The following is a 16,906-nucleotide window of genomic DNA, read 5'->3' as shown; positions in this document are numbered from 1 at the left end:
GGGCGTCGGCCGGCAGGGCGGCCGTGGAGAGGGCGCGGGTGGGGGTGGGGGCGGGGGAGGAGGGGAGGCGGCCGCCGCGGCGGAGGAAGAGGGGGAGGAGGCGGCGGGGGAGGGCCATGGGTGGGGAGAGGTAGGGTTCAGGGGTGCCGCCGCGCTGCTCCCGTTTCTGCGGAGGGGCGATTTGGGGAGAATGGCTATGCGGAGACGAGACGGGGAGGGTTTGCGGCCTTGGGGTTGGGGGAGCGTCGACGTGGTGGTGGATAGGCGGTGGAGGCTGGGCTAAGGGAAATTGGGCACGCAACGAGCCGACGAATCACATCCTGATGAGCCCTTCGCTGTCGGTTCGGGCCAGGTTTTCGTTGCGGTGGGCGTGTTCTCGGCAAACCCTATCCAGGGCATCTTGCCTCGAAGAAAATAAAAAAACTCTAGGGCATCTTCACTGTGCATCAATCTTTCAAACAGTCTGTAGTGGATGGTCAGAAAGACACTGATATCTTCAGCCCATCAGGTTTAAATTCTGATGATCACACGTTCCCGTCGACTAAAAGATGCCTACGTTAACTTCGAAAAATCTTAAGATGATAGGCTTGTGTCTAGACTGTAAATTTTGATGTACTTACAACCAAAGAATGAAATTTAAACCTAAACAGCTAAGTGAGCTACCGGACGGTGACCTCGTAGGCATGGCCTCCAAGGTCGTTGGCACCTTGGTTGATGCTTGGTCTGTCATCGTCGCCGCTGATGTTGTTGCTATCCTTCAAGCATTGAACGTCCATCCAGTGGTTGTGGTAGCCCTGATCGGTCATCGTTGTGTGCTTGTGCGACAATCACTTTCCTTTTTTAGACAATCGACTGCGTCCAGCTAGCAGCAACGGCCGGGTGTGGACTCCAGCCCACGCTGCCCGCCCTTTGCCCTTGTCGACGAGGGAACAGGTGGTGCAGTTGGACTTGGCCAGCTCGATCTTGTAGAGTTGGTTGTTGATTCGGCACCGGCGGTGGCGGACGTCTATGCGATGGTCCTGGACCGATCGTCGACCCAGTTCGATGCCATGTTTGACGCCACGAAGGACGAACGTATATTTAAGTGTGTAAACATTTTATAAATGTCACGAACACTTTTTCGAATGATATGAAGCTTTTTAACAATTAAGTAAACTAAATTTTGCATTTCATAATTTTTTTACAGTAAATTCATGAACATATTTATAAACTTCTCGCAACAAACATCTTTATAAACTTGTGAGCATTTTAGTAGAATTACACAAACAGATTTTTACATTTCATGAATATTTATTAAATGACTGAACATATTTTCGAATGGTATAAAGTTTTTAAAACTGCACGGACAATTTTTTGCATTTTAAAAATAATTTTAGTGCATGGAGTACATTTAAAAAATAAAGCAATTCATGAAATATATTTATATTTAAAACATTTAAAAATATAAAATAAGTAAAAAACAAAAGGAGAAAAGAAACGAAGCAAACCAATGAAATCAACAAACATCAGTGTCTTCCGTAAAAAAACAAACGTCAGTGTCAAAAAACATTTTATATTATAGGACGAAGGAAGTGTGTTGTTGCCCCGTTTTGTAGGCAAGCTCCAATCACAACATGCCATGCGAAAAATAGAGGCGCCTGGGTAAACATGGGCATTACCCTAAAAAAAGGTAAACATGGGCATTTGTCGGGTCGGGTGCCTTGCAAAAGCCTGACCTTCGAAAGTCAATATACAAGCACAAGCCTGGCCTGAAGGAAAGCAATCCATCCCTTAAGCCCCAACCCAAATTCTGTCCGGGGCTGCAAATGGAGGCCCGAGCCGGGTCGGGCTGCCCACGAGGCCTTTTCTCAAGAAAATATTACAGAGACGGCCGACCAATTTTCGGATATCGAACTCGATACAAAATCTCAGCCCAACTGTGTGCAAGGCCCATAGGCGGTGTCACCACAATGCTGCAGTAGCACCGATGGTCATGGAGGAGCGGCGGCGTGGGATGGTTTACCGTGAGGCCGCGGCGGCGCCGGTGCACGCCACTACGCCAGTAAGAAGCAAGCGAGGGTCGTGTGGCGGCTGGAGAGGGATGACCTCTACTCCGGCGCGGGCCCGGCCTGGTTATGGTCTCATGGCCGCGCGCAACCAGCGCCTGCGGACGCTTCCCGTCGCTGATTGCCAGGTGCGCTAAGGTCAACCACAGGCCAAACCATGAACTTCAGAAGACGATACTCAATCTCCCCTTCGTACCAAGTGCTGGGAGATTTCTGGATTTATTGCTGTTAAACAAGTTCGTTATTTATGTCCACAATTAGCCATTTTTTGCTGATTCACTTAGCAGAGGGAAAGGGATTATATATCAGTAATAAACACATCAAGGACGCGGTATGGTGGAACATATATTTGTGGTACTATACTAGTATATGAAAGGGACCTTGCTCAACATGGCCGGACCTGCATCGAGAAATTGTTTCATGTTAAGGTGGGAATAAAATTTGGGTGTAAATGTAGTCTGAAGAAATTAAAAAAAAATCCTAAAACAGATGTTTAGTTTTTGCTTCTGAGATCACCATGTTCTGTGTCCCTGTAAGGTGTCGGAAAATTCTGTTCATTCATCAGGTTGTAACAAAAGTTGGTTGCAAATTAACAAGCCAGCGAACGTTTGTCCATGGGAAAACGGGGTTAAGCACTAATGCAAGAAGTACTCCCAAATGGCGAACTTTCTCCCACCTCTACGCTGCACTGCCCATGTATTTTTTATTTGTTTGTTTGTAGTTTGTCTATGGCTTATTTGGGTGCTCAGCTGCATTGCACAATCAGGATATTAGTTTACGTCTTCGCAGTTTCTAAACCTGCCAAATGGACCAGCTGGAACATTGTTGCAAGCTTTGGGTGGTTTGAAAAGGTCCATGCTACCATGTAGAAAACAAGGCCTTGGCTGGCCGGCTCCATTGCAAAAGCTTGGTTTCGTTCTGTTCAATTCTCCTACCAAATGTAGTTGTCCTCCCAAACACCAACAGTGGCAGCAGCAATGAGTTCTCACCACTTTGTAATCATGGTGTTTTGCTTCTGCACCTTATTGTTTTCCATCCATGTTCCTTATGCTACCTCACTCTCCTTCAACTTCAACTTCTCTGATCCCGGCTCCTACTGCACCCCGGATGCGGATATTGCCTGCGCTGGCGATGCCTTCTTCCATGCCCCTTTCATGGAGCTGACCATGAACGATATCAGTGAAGGCAACAACCACAGCATCGGTCGCGTATGGTACGCGCAGCCGGTGCCGCTCTGGAACAAGGCCACCGGCGAGGTGGCCAGCTTTAACACTTCTTTCTCCTTCCAAATTAGGCCGGTCAACGCGGATTACAGCGCCGATGGGATGGCCTTCTTCCTTGGGCACTACCCGTCGGGCATCCCTCTGGGGAGCTATGGTGGGAATCTCGGACTTTTCAATGGCAGCAACAACAAGAATGCAACCGGTAGTGACCGTATTGTGGCGGTCGAGTTTGACACCTTCAGGAACCTGCAAGTGGACGACGATGACAACCATGTCGGTATCGATGTCAACTCCATTGTTTCGGTTGTGTCAACCTCACCTGATAAGAAACTTACACTAGGTACTACAATGACCGCGGAGATCAGCTATGAGAATAGCACAGAGAAATTGTCAGTTATTCTCTGGATCAGTGAAACCTCATACCGAATCAACACAAGTATTGACATGAAAATATGCTTGCCAGAGGAGGTGGCAATTGGCTTCTCAGCGGCTACTGGTAGCTCCATCGAGGTACACCGGGTTCTATCATGGTCATTCAACTCAACCCTAGCAGGTAAGAGTTCGTCGACATTGCTACCAGGAGCAGTGCCTCCTGAAACTGTGAGCTCCAAATCACAAGGAAAAGTACAGGCTACAATAGCATTTTCAGTTGCAATATTTTCTGTGTTGGTGTGTTCTTTCATGGGTTTTCTTCTACGGAAGCAACGAGTATGGAAGAAAGCAAATCAAACCTCCGATGGTGAATTTGAAGATGAAAATGATAAGGCTGAATTCGAGAAAGGGGTTGGCCCTAGGAGGTACCATTATAGTGAGCTTGCTGCTGCGACAGGCAACTTTGCAGAAGAAAAGAAGCTAGGGAGAGGTGGATTCGGCCATGTTTACCAGGGCTGCCTGCGGATTGATGACAAGGATCGCCATGTTGCGATAAAGAAGCTCTCATCTGAATCATCTGTTCAAGGGAGGAAGGAGTTTGAGGCTGAGATCAAGATCATAAGTCGGCTCAGGCATCGGAACCTTGTCCAGTTAATTGGGTGGTGTGACAGCTGCAAGGGGCTCTTGATTGTCTATGAGCTGGTATCCGAAGGAAGTCTTGACAAGCATATATATAATATAGGCAGGCTGCTAAAATGGCCTGAAAGGTACGAGGAATTATCTGGTTTCTTGCGGAATTTCTTACATTTAGAAGCATAATTGTACTTAAGATTAATTGATCAGTTCATAGAAGAACTAATTGAAGTCTAAGACCATAAATTCTTTCCAAAATGATAATTGGAGTCCAGTGATGAAAATGCACATAATCCTACTTATTAGTCTGCAGATCAATGTTTCTATCCATATCAATGCTACTGTCAAGTTAAACTTTGAATATGCTATCTAATTTAGCACATACTCCCTCCGTTCCTTAATATTTGTCTTTTTAGAGATTTCAAATGGACTACCACAAACGGATGTATATAGACATATTTTAGTGTAGATTCATTCATTTTGCTCCGTATGTAGCCACTTGTTGAAATCTCTAGAAAGACAAATATTTAAGAATGGAGGGAGTAGTTCTTTTGCTGTAGCCCTCAGCATCAGATTATTCTGTATAGGGCTTACATAACAGATAGCATTCTACGTCTCTACCTATTGGTATCTTGAGAAGGAACCTAGGGCCAACCACAATTTTCGTCCCAAGCTAGTTAGGTTAGGCTTGAAAACCAACAGAACCATGTGAGAACCCAAAAGAGAAAGTGAACCATTTGCAAAAGAAAAAAGGAACCAACACAGCTTTAACCTCGATACCAAGAGGACAATAAATTGGTATTAAGATTATTGCAATAGTATTCATCAGAGCACTAAGCTACGACGGTAAGGACCCGTTAGTCCATTACCAACAATTACTCTCTGCCACTCTATGTCTTCCCTGATGTTACATTTGACTGGCCTTTTTATTATGATGAAGGGGTATATTGGCTTATTTTCAGGTCAACATTGTAAAGTCGAACCAACTGAAATTAAGTACTTCACTTGGCTAACGATAACCTTCCATTGACAGGTACAATATCATCATTGGTCTCGGCTCTGCTCTGCGCTACCTCCATTCAGAGTGGGAGCAGAGCATCGTGCACGGTGACATCAAGCCAAGCAACATCATGCTCGACACATCATACAACACCAAGCTGGGGGACTTTGGCTTGGCAAGGCTCGTGGACCATGGAGCCAAGTCCGAGACAACCAAAGTCGTGATGGGAACCGCCGGATACATCGATCCTGAGCTCGTCAACACAAGAAGGCCGAGCACTGGGTCGGATGTCTACAGCTTCGGCATCGTCCTCCTGGAGGTGGTGTCTGGCCGACACCCTGTGGCGGAGTCAGAGGACAAGTTCTTTGTGCTGCTGAGATGGGTCTGGGACCTGCACATCAAGAACACTATACTTGAAGTGGTGGACAAGAGACTGAGGGGTGGTGATGAGATGGACGAGCGGCAGATGGAGCGCGTGCTGGTCGTCGGGCTCTGGTGCGCTCACCCCGACCGGAGCGAGCGACCGTCTATGGCACAGGCGATGCATGTCCTGCAGTCCGAGGATGCCAAGCTGCCGGAGCTTCGGCCGCAGATGTACAGGGCTGAGCCTGTTCTTGCCATGTGGGAACATGGTTACACCGATCTGTCGGTGTGGACGTCCTCCAGTGGCTGCACTGCAGTTGGTTCTGATGCAGAACCGAGTAACTGATGCTACCGCCAGACTGGGTTCTCATTGTGAAGTTGATGCTTTCTAGGTAGACACGAAACAGAATCAATGTGTAACATTTAAACCACGCCCAGTTGGAAAATCTGCTCTCTTTGTCTAGGAGTGATTGAATTCACATAGCTTCCCAATAGTATTATTACACTTAGTTTCTCATGGTTTCATATGTAATCTGTGACTAGAATGTTTTCCGTTTCAGACTGCAGGATGGAGATCTTGATTAATCACCTAGAAAAGGGATTTTAGAAGATTTCATCATTTCCCAGAGTCAAGTTAGGGTTGAAATAATCTTATTAAGCCCAATTTCATATGCTTGAATTTTAGGTTTTTTCTCAGAATTGTTAGAAGTGGTTTAGCATTTTTAAATGATATAAAATCATTTCTAGAATTATTTTTGTAAAAGAAAAACTATTTCTAAATAATCCCTGCGAAAACTGATAACTCTTAGATCTGTTCGATCCAGATCTTACGCTTAGCATCAACGCCATCTTTATTATAAGTGAGAGAATCGTTTCGGTTGTGTGATGTACACCTCACGGCGAGGGTCAGATATGACACATACCCTTTCTCCCTTCCCTCTCTTTCTCTCTCACTGACCAACGGAGCCCACAAATCAGTTGTCTTGACCTCTCACCATTGCCATGGAAATAGGTGAAACCACGGAGACGGGTGGTGCTACCGTCCCTCTCCATCCCTGAGCCCGTGGACCTTTCCAGGTGCAAACCCTCACTCCTCCGCGGCCTCTCCTTATCGAAAAAGGCTTTCGCCCCGCTTTATAAATAAAGCAAACTGCCACAGAGCAACCATACAAGGACTAGTCCACAACTCACACACCCACGTCTCACGACAATAAGTACAAAAGGTTCTGTTGAGGGCACAGCTCAACAAGCCCAAACAAAAGAAAAAGAATGGCCGGGGGAGGCCGGAGAACGCGCCCGACCCCTAATCCGGCTCGGGGGGTGGCGGAGGAGGCGGCGGCGACAGACGAACATCCATCGAGCGGAGGTCGGCGATGAAGGCAGAGATGGCGTCCCGGTCCTGGGGGCGGCTAAGCGGCCGCCAAAGCTGCAAGTAACCAGACAGTTTGAAGAGGGCGTCAGTAGCACGTCGAAGCGGAATGCGCTGAATCACAAGTCTATTGCGGATCGTCCAGAGAGTCCAAGCGAGGGCCCCAATCTCCAACCACCTAATGTGGCGAGAATGCAGGGGGGAGTTATGGAGTTCGGCGAACAGGTCGGAGAAATTGGTGTGGCACCAACTGCCACCAACCACCTCTCTGAAGCAACTCCAAATAAATTGAGCGGACACACAAGAGAAGAAGATGTATTCGAGTCTTCGGGGACACCACAGAGCGGGCAAAGGCCACTACCAGGGCCATTGCGCTTGTGAACCTCCACCCCAGACGGGGTCCGCCCGCGAATCCATTGCCACATGAAGATCCGAATCTTCAGAGGCAGGCGGATGGACCAAACCGCAGTAAGGGGAGGGGGGCGGAGGAAGGGGCAATGGCCCGGTAGAGGGACTTGGTGGAGAATTGGACTGACGGCTCTAGGCGCCACCGGACCAGATCCGGGCCAGCGTCCACCACAGGTTCGTGGAGGGCAACGCAGTCGAGCAACTCATGCCAGGTGGCAGAATCCGGAGGCCCAAATGGCCTCTGGAAGGCGAGGCCCTAAGTCAATAAGGGCCCTCTCTACAGAGATCCAAGGGTCAACGGCGATGGAGAAGAGGTCGGGGAAGCGCGCGGCGAAGGGGGTGTCTCCCGCCCACCGGTCAAACAAGAACAGAGTCACAACCCCAGATCCAACCGAAATGGAGGTCCCAATGCGAAGAACCGAGAGTACTTGGATGATCGACCTTGGATGACCGACTGCCAGAACTGGGAGCCGCCAGATCTCTGATAGAAGGCGAGGGGTTGCCCACACAGGTATTTGTTCCGGATGATGTCTAACCAGAGCCCACCTTGCCCTTGCGAAATGCGCCATAGCCAGCGGGATAAGAGGGCGATGTTCATGCACCTAGAGCACATGATCCCGAGGCCTCCTTGTTCCCTCGGCTTGCAGATGTCGGGCCAGCTAACTATATGGTATTTCTGCTTATTGTTGTCACCCACCCAGTAGAAAGGAGACTGGACTCTGGTGATCTTATGATGCAGAGTCTCGTGCAGGCTATAGAAGCTCATGAGGAACAAGAGGACGCTGGATAGGGAGGAGTTGATGAGAATCGTCCGGGCCGCCTTCGACAACCACCTACCCTGCCAAGGTTCAATGCGCGTCTGCAGCTTGGCCACGGTCAGACGCAAGTCGGCGACGGTGAGCTGAGAATCACTAATGGGCGTCCCCAAGTAGGTCGTGGGGAAGGAGCCCAAGCGGCAGTTAAGTCGGTTGGCAATGCCCAGGCATTCATTCGGAGAATAGCCCATCACCATCATATCGCTCTTGTCGAAGTTGATCTTGAGGCCAGACATTTGTTGGAAGCAGAGGAGGAGGAACTTCAGATTAGAGATGTCCCCCTTCGAGCCTTCCACCATAATGATGGTGTCGTCGGCATACTGGAGAAGGGAGATCCCAGAGCCACCGGCCAGGTGGGGAGTGATCCCACGAATATGGGCCGCCGCCTTTGCCTTGTCCAGGATAGCGGCAAGCGCGTCCACCAACATGTTGAACAAGAATGGGGAGAAGGGGTCGCCTTGTCTAACCCCACAAAGGGTGGGGGAGTAAGGACCAATCTCCCCAATTGATGTTCACGGCGGTGCGACCGCAGGAGACCATCTGCATCACGCGGGTGATCCAACGTTCGTCGAAGCCCTTCCGGAGCAAAACTTCCCGAAGGAAGGACCAGCTGACAGTATCGTAAGCCTTATGGAAATCGATCTTCAGGAAGACCGCCTTGAGGTGCTTAGAGCGGACCTCATGGAGGACTTCGTGGAGGACTAGCACTCCATCCAGGATAAAACACCCTTGAATGAAGGCGGACTGGTTGGGGTGGATAATGCGATCCGCCAGCAGGGTCACCCTATTGGCGTACCCTTTCGCCAGGATCCGGAAGATCACATTAATCACCATGATCGGACGGAACTGGCGGATGTCGGACGCCCCGGGCACTTTAGGGATGAGCGAAATGATCCCATAGTTGAGGCGACCGAGGTCAATGGACCCTACATAGAACTCGTCGAAGATGGCCATGATCTCAGGTTTAATCACATTCCAGAAGGTCTGGAAGAATTTCACCGGAAGACCGTCGGGGCCCAGGGCCGAGGTAGGATTCATGCCTCTAATGGCCGCCCAAACCTCGCCCTCGGAGAATGGGGCCGTAAGGGCCGCATTCTCCTCAGCGGAAACCTACTGGGGCCGGCCCAATAGTCAGGGGCTAGAGACAGCCCGCTCCTAGGAGAGGAGGAGAAGAGGTTCTTGTAGAACCCGTCGACGTGAGACCGAATGTCACAAGGGGTCTGCAAGAGCGTCAAGCCATCCCAGAGAAGAGGGATGGTGTTGCGTCTACGGCGACCGTTAGCAATGGCCTGAAAGTAGGCCGTGTTCGCGTCGCCCTTCAAAACCCATTTCTGGGAGCCACGCAGATGCCAATAAGCCTCCTCATCAGTGTAAATGACGGAGAGTTGATCTCCCAAGTCGTATCGGGAGAGCCACTCATCATGGGAGAGGCCGGTCGCGTCAGCCCGGAGGTCAAGGGCCTGAATGGCCGTCAATAGGGCCTTCTTGCGCTCGCGGAGATCGCGGCCAATGTTGGCGCCCCACCCCTTCATGAACTACCGGCCACGTTTGGTGCAAAAATGCCACGAATCAATAGCCGAGGGAGGACGGGGGTGGGGTGGGCACGAGCCTCCACCCAGCGAGCATCGACGGCCTAAATAAAGCCGGTTTGGGACAGCCAAAATGTCTCGAACCGGAAGCGAGGGGGAATCGGAGGGCGCTCGTCGGCGGAGGATAGGAGGAGGGGGACGTGGTCGGAGCCAATCCGGGTGATATCCCGGAGGGAAGCCAGGGGGCAGCAGAGGTCCCATTCTAGGGAGACTAGGACCCGGTCCAGGACGGACTGGGTCGGGGATGCCTGGCGATTGGTCCAGGTAAACCTGGCACAAATCCTATCTATCTCGTGAAGACCAAGATCAGCAATGCAATCATTAAACATTTGCATCCATGCAAAGTTGACATGTGCATTTCTCTTGTCTTCCGCGAATCGGAGGAGGTTAAAATCGCCCCCGACAACCACCGGTAGGGTGGCGGCCAAAACCTTCTGGAGGAGCTCCTCGAGGAAGGAGGCAGACCTACTATGGTCTGCCAGGTCGTAGACGATGATAACCTCCCACTTGAAATTTAAGGGCCCGTTCATAAAGCTCCATGCTAACAAAGAACTGGCCCCTGTCCATACTACCCACCTCGAAGGTGGCATCCTTCACACCTAATAGGATGCCACCCGAATGGCCGACAATCCCACTAGAAGGGAGCCAATGCCTAGCAAAGAGGTGGGAGCTCAGCCGATCGAGCTTCGGCAGACAGAATTCACAACGCATGGTTTCCTGGATGGCGACTATGTCAATGTGTTCATCTTGCATGTATTCGAGGAGTTGGCGGAGTCGGCCATCATGGCCGAAGCCTCGGATGTTCTAGAAAAGGGCACGCATTAAGGAGCCATTGGGGGGCTGCTTGACCCCAGAACACGAGACACACTTTGGGCGTGGAGAGCGGCTGTCTGAGAACGTGTGCGGCCACGAAGCTCTGCCGCCTCCAACGGAAGGCGGCCACCGGCTCTACGAGGCTGGGGGAGCGGGAGGGGAGAGCAGAACCGCGCGGGCTTCCGCCAATCTACCATCAAGAATCTCGCGAGCCTAGATGGCCGCGATCTGGACTAAGGGGGGAGCATCCTCCCCCCTGAAGATGATCACGGAGTCTGTCGCAACCTTCGCAAGGTGACCAAGCAAAACTGACTCGAGTGCAGAAAACGAGCAAGTAGCAGCAGTGGGGGGAACGGCAGGGGTACCTGGCTCCAGATTCCGGGTAGCATCCCAGAGCTCCCCCGCTCGGGGATGGACAGAGCCGGGCTGCCGTCCGGCCGGGCAGCGCCGTGCCGCACGGTACGGTACGGCGGGAGGCCGTCACCGGGGAGGAGGAAGATCGGCCGCGACGGGAGTAGGCAACAAACCACAGAGGGGGGGGGGGAGCTGGGAGGCCACCGGGGTGGTCACCTGGGTCTCCCCATCCGCGTCGGGGTTCGTCGCGGGGGCGAGCTGGAGCGCTAGCCCAGGACAGTCGAGGAGCCGAGGAGCCGGGGTCAGAGAAGGCGGCGCAGGGTCGGAGGTGGGAGGCACCAGGGCCACCACTGGCAGCGGAGACGGAGGAGGGCCCGCTGCCGGAGGTGGGATGGCACCCGCGGGGACCGTCGCAGTAGGGAGCGAGCTCGGAGGGGGGGCCGCGGCAGCTCCAAGCGACGCATTGGGGAGGGAGGCCGGAGAGGAGCTGCCCGCGATGGGTCCTGGCGAGGCTGAGGAGGGAACCAACTCATCTCCCAGGCCTGGCTCGACGGAGGAGAGGTCTGCAGGGGAGCGTGGCGAGGAAGCGGGGACGACAATCAGGCCGACGCTAGAGGCGTCACTCCCCTCCGAGGCCTGGGCCGGCGGGGCGGAGAGGGGCAGCTCAGCGAGCCTGGCTTGCCGACCACACCGGCTCGATGACGGAGCCGAAGGAGCCGGCGAGGGGGAGCGGGAGGGGCTGTCATCCGACCCCTCCTCATTGGAGCGGTGCGAGTGGGGGTGGTGGCTGCCGCGGTAGTTGTCGTGGGGCCCGGAGGGGCCGCCGTCGAGGTAGCGCAGTCGACTCACATGGTTGGGCGGCTCGGGAGCGATGCAGAGGTCGAAGCCCTGGTCGTTGAAGAAGACTCTAACTATGGCATGCAGCTTGGAGGAGTCGAGGCACTTGACTTTGACCCGGACCTCTTCCTCCTTGCAAAGGGACAGCTCGTCGACCACCACCACCTTGCCGAGAATCTGAGACATGTTGCGGATAACACGCTCGGACCGGGCAATGTCAGGAAGCCCGACAACAAGGATCCAGGCCATGTCGAGGACCGCGACCGCCTTGGGGTCGAGGATCGGCTCGGTGATGTCGACGACGAGCTTGTTGAGGGCGAGGGTGATCTGGTCACTGCGCGTGGTGTAGCCGTGGCTGGGAGTAACCTGCCAATCCCATTGGCGGCGGTAGAGGTGGTTGAGCTTGGCCTCAATCATCTCGATGGAGGCCACTCCATCCACCACCGTGACGATCTCCTGGAGGGAGGGGGTGGGGTACGAATGTCAGGGACCTCGATGTGGAAGAACCCCAACCCCTCGATCCCGTGGCCGTACATCATCAATTCCTCATCGATAGGCTTGTCCGGGCATAGCAGAGCGGGGTGGGATGGGTCCTTGTAGATGTAGCAGCATGGGGGTTGACGCAGGCGATCTGAGAGTGGCGAGCTGATGACCCACAAGTATAGGGGATCAATTGTAGCTCTTTTCGATAAGTAAGAGTGTCGAACCCAACGAGGAGCAAAAGGAAATGACAAGTAGTTTTCAGTAAGGTAATGTCTGCAAGTGCTGAAATTGTAAGTGGTGGAGTAGTTTGATAGCAAGATAATTTGTAACGAGCAAGTAACGATAGTAGTAGCAAAAGTGCAGCAAGGTAGCCCAATCCTTTTGAGGCAAAGGACAGGCTAAAACGGTCTCTTATGATAAGCAAAGTGTTCTTGAGGGTACACGAGAATTTCATCTAGTCACTTTCATCATGTTGGTTCGATTTGTGTTCGCTACTTTGATAATTTGATATGTGGGTGGACCGGTGCTTAGGTGCTGTTCTTACTTGAACAAACCTCCTACTTATGATTAACCCTCCTGCAAGCATCCGCAACTACGAGAAAATTATTAAGAATAAATTCTAACCATAGCATTAAACTTTTGAATCCAATCGGTCCCTTACGGAATAGCACATAAACTGGGGTTTAAGCTTCTGTCACTCTCGCAACCCATCATCTAATTGCTACTCCACAATGCATTCCCTTAGGCCCAAATATGGTGAAGTGTCATGTAGTCGACATTCACATGACACCACTAAGGGAATCACAACATAGATACTATCAAAATATCGAACACATATCAAGTTCACATGATTACTTGCAACATGATTTCTCCCGTGACCTCAAGAACAAAAGTAATTACTCACAAATGATAAACATGCTCATGATCAGTGGGGTATTAAATAGCATAATGGATCTGAACATATAATCTTCCACCAAATAAACCATATAGTAATCAACTACAAGATGTAATCAACACTACTAGTCACCCACAAGTACCAATCTATAGTTCCGGTAACAAGATTGAACACAAGAGATGAACTAGGGTTTGAGATGAGATGGTGCTGTTGAAGATGTTGATGGAGATTGCCCTCCCCAAGATGGGAGAGTTCTTGGTGATGATGATGACGATGATTTGGCCCTCCGGGAGGGAAGTTCCCCTGGCGGAATCGCTCCGCCGGAGGGCAAAAGTGCTCCTGCCCAAGTTCCGCCTCGAGACGGCGGCGCTCCATCCCGAAAGTCCTCTCCCTTATTTTTTCTAGGTCAAAATGACTAATATACCAGAAGATGGGCAGTGGAGGTGGGCCGAGGAGGGCACAACCCACCAGGGCGCGCCTGGGCTCCCTGGCACACCCAGGTGGGTTGTGCCCACCTGGTGGGCCCCCTCTGGTAGTTATTTGCTCCAATAATTCTTAAATATTCCATAAAAAATCTTCCTAAAGTTTCATCTTGTTTGGAGTTGTGCAGAATAGGTGGCATGACGTAGCTTTTCCAGGTCCAGATTTCCAGCTGCCCAAATTCTCCCCCTTGGTGTATACCTTGCAAATTATGAGAGAAAAGGCATTAGAATTACTCCAAAAAGCATTATTATGGATAAAAACATTATAAATAACGGTAAGAAAACATGATGCAAAATGGACGTATCAACTCCCCAAGCTTAGACCTCGCTTGTCCTCAAGCGAAAACCGAAATCGAAAAACATGTCCACACGCTTTGAGAGAGAGGTGTCGATAAAAACAAAATACATACATAGAAGCATCATGTTGATTATTATAATAGCAACAAATTTAAACTTAGGACTTTTATCATATAATTCTCATGAATAAGTAATAGTTCATCACACAATCGAAGTACAAAGCAAAAACTCTATTAGAAACCAACAAACTATGTTCTCAGTCAACTTTGCAACTACAATTCATCATCTTTTCGGGAAGGGTCACGTTCGGAGCCTTTAGGCAAGTCCACATACTCAACCATCATATAGTCTTCTATGATTGCTAACACTCACCGCGTACACATGAGTAAAACGTTTCAACAGGACACATAGAAAGATAGGGACTTATAGTTTCGCCTCCAAACATATTCACCTCAAGGGTAATGTGAACAATAATAACTTATGCTATCTATATTCAATTGGACATATGTGCCTAGATCTTTCCTCGCCACATGATGCTTGCCAAAGGAGAAAAATAAAAGGGAATAGGAGAAAAACTTTGACTCTTTGCATAAAAGTAAATTGATACGTCTCCATCGTCTCTATAATTTTTGATTGTTTCATGCCAATATTATACCACTTTCACATACTTTTGGCAACTTTTTATATGATTTATTGGACTAACCTATTGATCCATAGCCTAGTGCCAGTTCCTGTTTTCTGCATGTTTTTTGTATCGCAGAGTATCCATATCAAACAAAGTCCAAATGCAACAAAAAAATATGGAGATGTATTTTGGAATATTTGTGATTTTTGGGAGTTGGAATCACCGCAAACGGAGGCCCACACAGGCCACGATACACCAGTGCACGGGCAAGGAGCCTGGCGCGGGGTGTTGGGTTGTACCCACCTCATACGTTGGTTGGAGCTGTACTTCGGGCGCAAGGAAGCTTATATCCAGAAAAAATCGTGTTAAAATCTCAACGCAATCGGAGTTACGGATCTCCGTGAATATAAGAAATGGTTTTCGGCCAGATCTGGGGAACGCGAAATAGAAGAGAACAGAGAGGGAGATCCAATCTCGGAGGGGATCCCGCCCCTCCGCCGCCATCGAGACCAAGGACCAGAGGGGGAACTCTCCTCCCATCTAGGGGGGAGGCCAAGGAAGAAGAAGAAGTAGGGGGGCTCTCTCCCCCTCGCTTCCGGTGGCGCCGGAGTGCCACCGGGGGCAACGATCGGGACGGCGATCTACATCAACAATCTTGCTACCGTCAACACCAACTTTCTCCCCCTCTATGCAGCGGTGTAACACCTCTTCCCCCCACTGTAATCTCTACTTAAACATGGTGCTCAACTCCATATATTGTTTCCCAATGATCTATGGTTATCCTATGATGTTTGAGTAGATCCGTTTTGTCCTATGGGTTAATCGTGATCTTGGTTGGTATGATTGTATATTTTATTTATGGTGCTGTCCTACGGTGCCCTCCGTCTCGCGCAAACGTGAGGGCCCCCCGCTATAGGGTGTTGCAATATGTTCATGATTTGCTTATTGTCAGTGTTGCGAGAGTGACAGAAACTTAAACGCGGATAGGTGAGTTATGGCGTATGGGAGTAAAGAGGACTTGATACTTAATACTATGGTTGGTTTTCATGACCTTAATGATCTTTAATAGTTGCGGATGCTTGCTAGAGTTCCAATCATAAGTGCATATGATCCAAGTAGAGAAAGTATGTTAGCTCATGCCTCTCCCTCATATAAAATTAGAAGAATGATTACCGGTACTTGTTATCGATTGCCTAGGGACAAATAACTTTCTTGTTCACAAAAGCTATTCACTTTTATTACCTTGCAATTTATTCGTAGTTTTATTCTTGCAAAGTAGTTCTAGCATCACACCTACAAAATAGTTTCATACTTGTTTCCGGTAAAGCAGACGTCAAGCGTGCGTAGAGTTGTATCGGTGGTCGATAGAACTTGAGGGAATATTTGTTCTACCTTTAGCTCCTCGTTGGGTTCGACACTCTTATTTATCGAAAAAGGCTAGGTTATCAAGACCTTTTTCTGGCGCCGTTGCCGGGGAGCAATAGCGTGGGGTGAATATTCTCGTGTGTGCTTGTTTGCTTTATCACTAAGTAATTCTTATTTTCTATTCTAAGTTGTTCTCTATCTTTAGTTATGGATATGGAACACGAAACACACAAAAAATAGTGGTACTTGCTACTCATGGAGATGGGGAACCACCTGAAACCCTCGATGCTCGATATGTGAAAGATATTATGCACTACTTTGATAATCCTGAGCAAACCCCATTCAACTTGATAATGGGAGTAACGTTGGATCAACGTGAATACTTTAGGGATTATCGCTTGACTCAAAAGGGAAAACTTTTATGGGATCAAATTCATATGTTGCATTGGTATGCTTGGGATTTATGTCGGAGATATGATTATACTTGTTGCTCTAGGATGAATGCTCCACATCTTCCCTTTTCATGTGAATTTAATGATAATGAAACCTTGGCTTCTTATGCTAATGGTATATATGATTACTATGATGTGGAACGAATAGAAGAATTTGTTGCTTTTAAGGGTGCTTATGAAATTGAATCCTTGTTTGAAAAGTATGAAGCTTTTGATGATGATGTTTATAGACCTAAATTTTTTGCCATCCTTAAATATTGCTATGATAATTATAAATACAATTTCAATATTGATGAATTTATTGAGAAAGCCTCCGCTGTACAAGAAGGGACTAATATTTTGCAGGAGTCTATGGAAGAAGGAATTGATGAAATTGTGAGCTCATTGGATGAAAAAGATGATGAGGAGAGCGAAGAACAAAAGGAGGAAGAACGAATTGATCACTCATTCTCACCTTCTAATGATAGTAACTCTTCAACTCATGCA

General features: G+C 49.5%; 2 protein-coding genes across 2 annotated transcripts in view; one reads left to right on the top strand and one right to left on the bottom strand.

Moving 5' to 3' along the window:
• LOC123121291 (cysteine desulfurase, mitochondrial) overlaps positions 1 to 235 on the bottom strand; it is a gene marked incomplete in the record, with an annotated part of 3,729 nt that extends 3,494 nt beyond the window's left edge. The window contains 1 exon segment of the mRNA XM_044541199.1: positions 47 to 235. Within this exon segment, the coding sequence (XP_044397134.1) occupies positions 47 to 118 (72 nt within the window).
• Positions 236 to 1,945: 1,710 nt separating this feature from the next.
• On the top strand, positions 1,946 to 6,242 carry LOC123124712 (L-type lectin-domain containing receptor kinase IX.1-like). The gene is made up of 2 exons (XM_044545284.1): positions 1,946 to 4,407; positions 5,307 to 6,242. Exons 1-2 carry the CDS (start codon positions 3,023 to 3,025, stop codon positions 5,980 to 5,982), a joined length of 2,061 nt encoding a protein of 686 aa, XP_044401219.1. The 5' UTR covers positions 1,946 to 3,022; the 3' UTR covers positions 5,983 to 6,242.
• Positions 6,243 to 16,906: the final 10,664 nt, after the last annotated feature.

Source organism: Triticum aestivum, chromosome 5D (genome assembly GCF_018294505.1).
Source record: "Triticum aestivum cultivar Chinese Spring chromosome 5D, IWGSC CS RefSeq v2.1, whole genome shotgun sequence".
In the NCBI taxonomy this organism is placed as follows: domain Eukaryota; kingdom Viridiplantae; phylum Streptophyta; class Magnoliopsida; order Poales; family Poaceae; genus Triticum; species Triticum aestivum.
The sequence above is the reverse complement of the archived record's forward strand: the minus strand, read 5'-3'. Positions and strand labels throughout refer to the sequence as shown.

Excerpts from the sequence above, each read along its gene's own strand:
- LOC123124712 (XM_044545284.1), top strand. The coding sequence starts at position 3,023 with ATGAGTTCTCACCACTTTGTAATCATGGTGTTTTGCTTCTGCACCTTA. Across the intron at positions 4,408-5,306 it reads CTGCTAAAATGGCCTGAAAG|GTACAATATCATCATTGGTC; the intron begins GTACGAGGAATT and ends TTCCATTGACAG.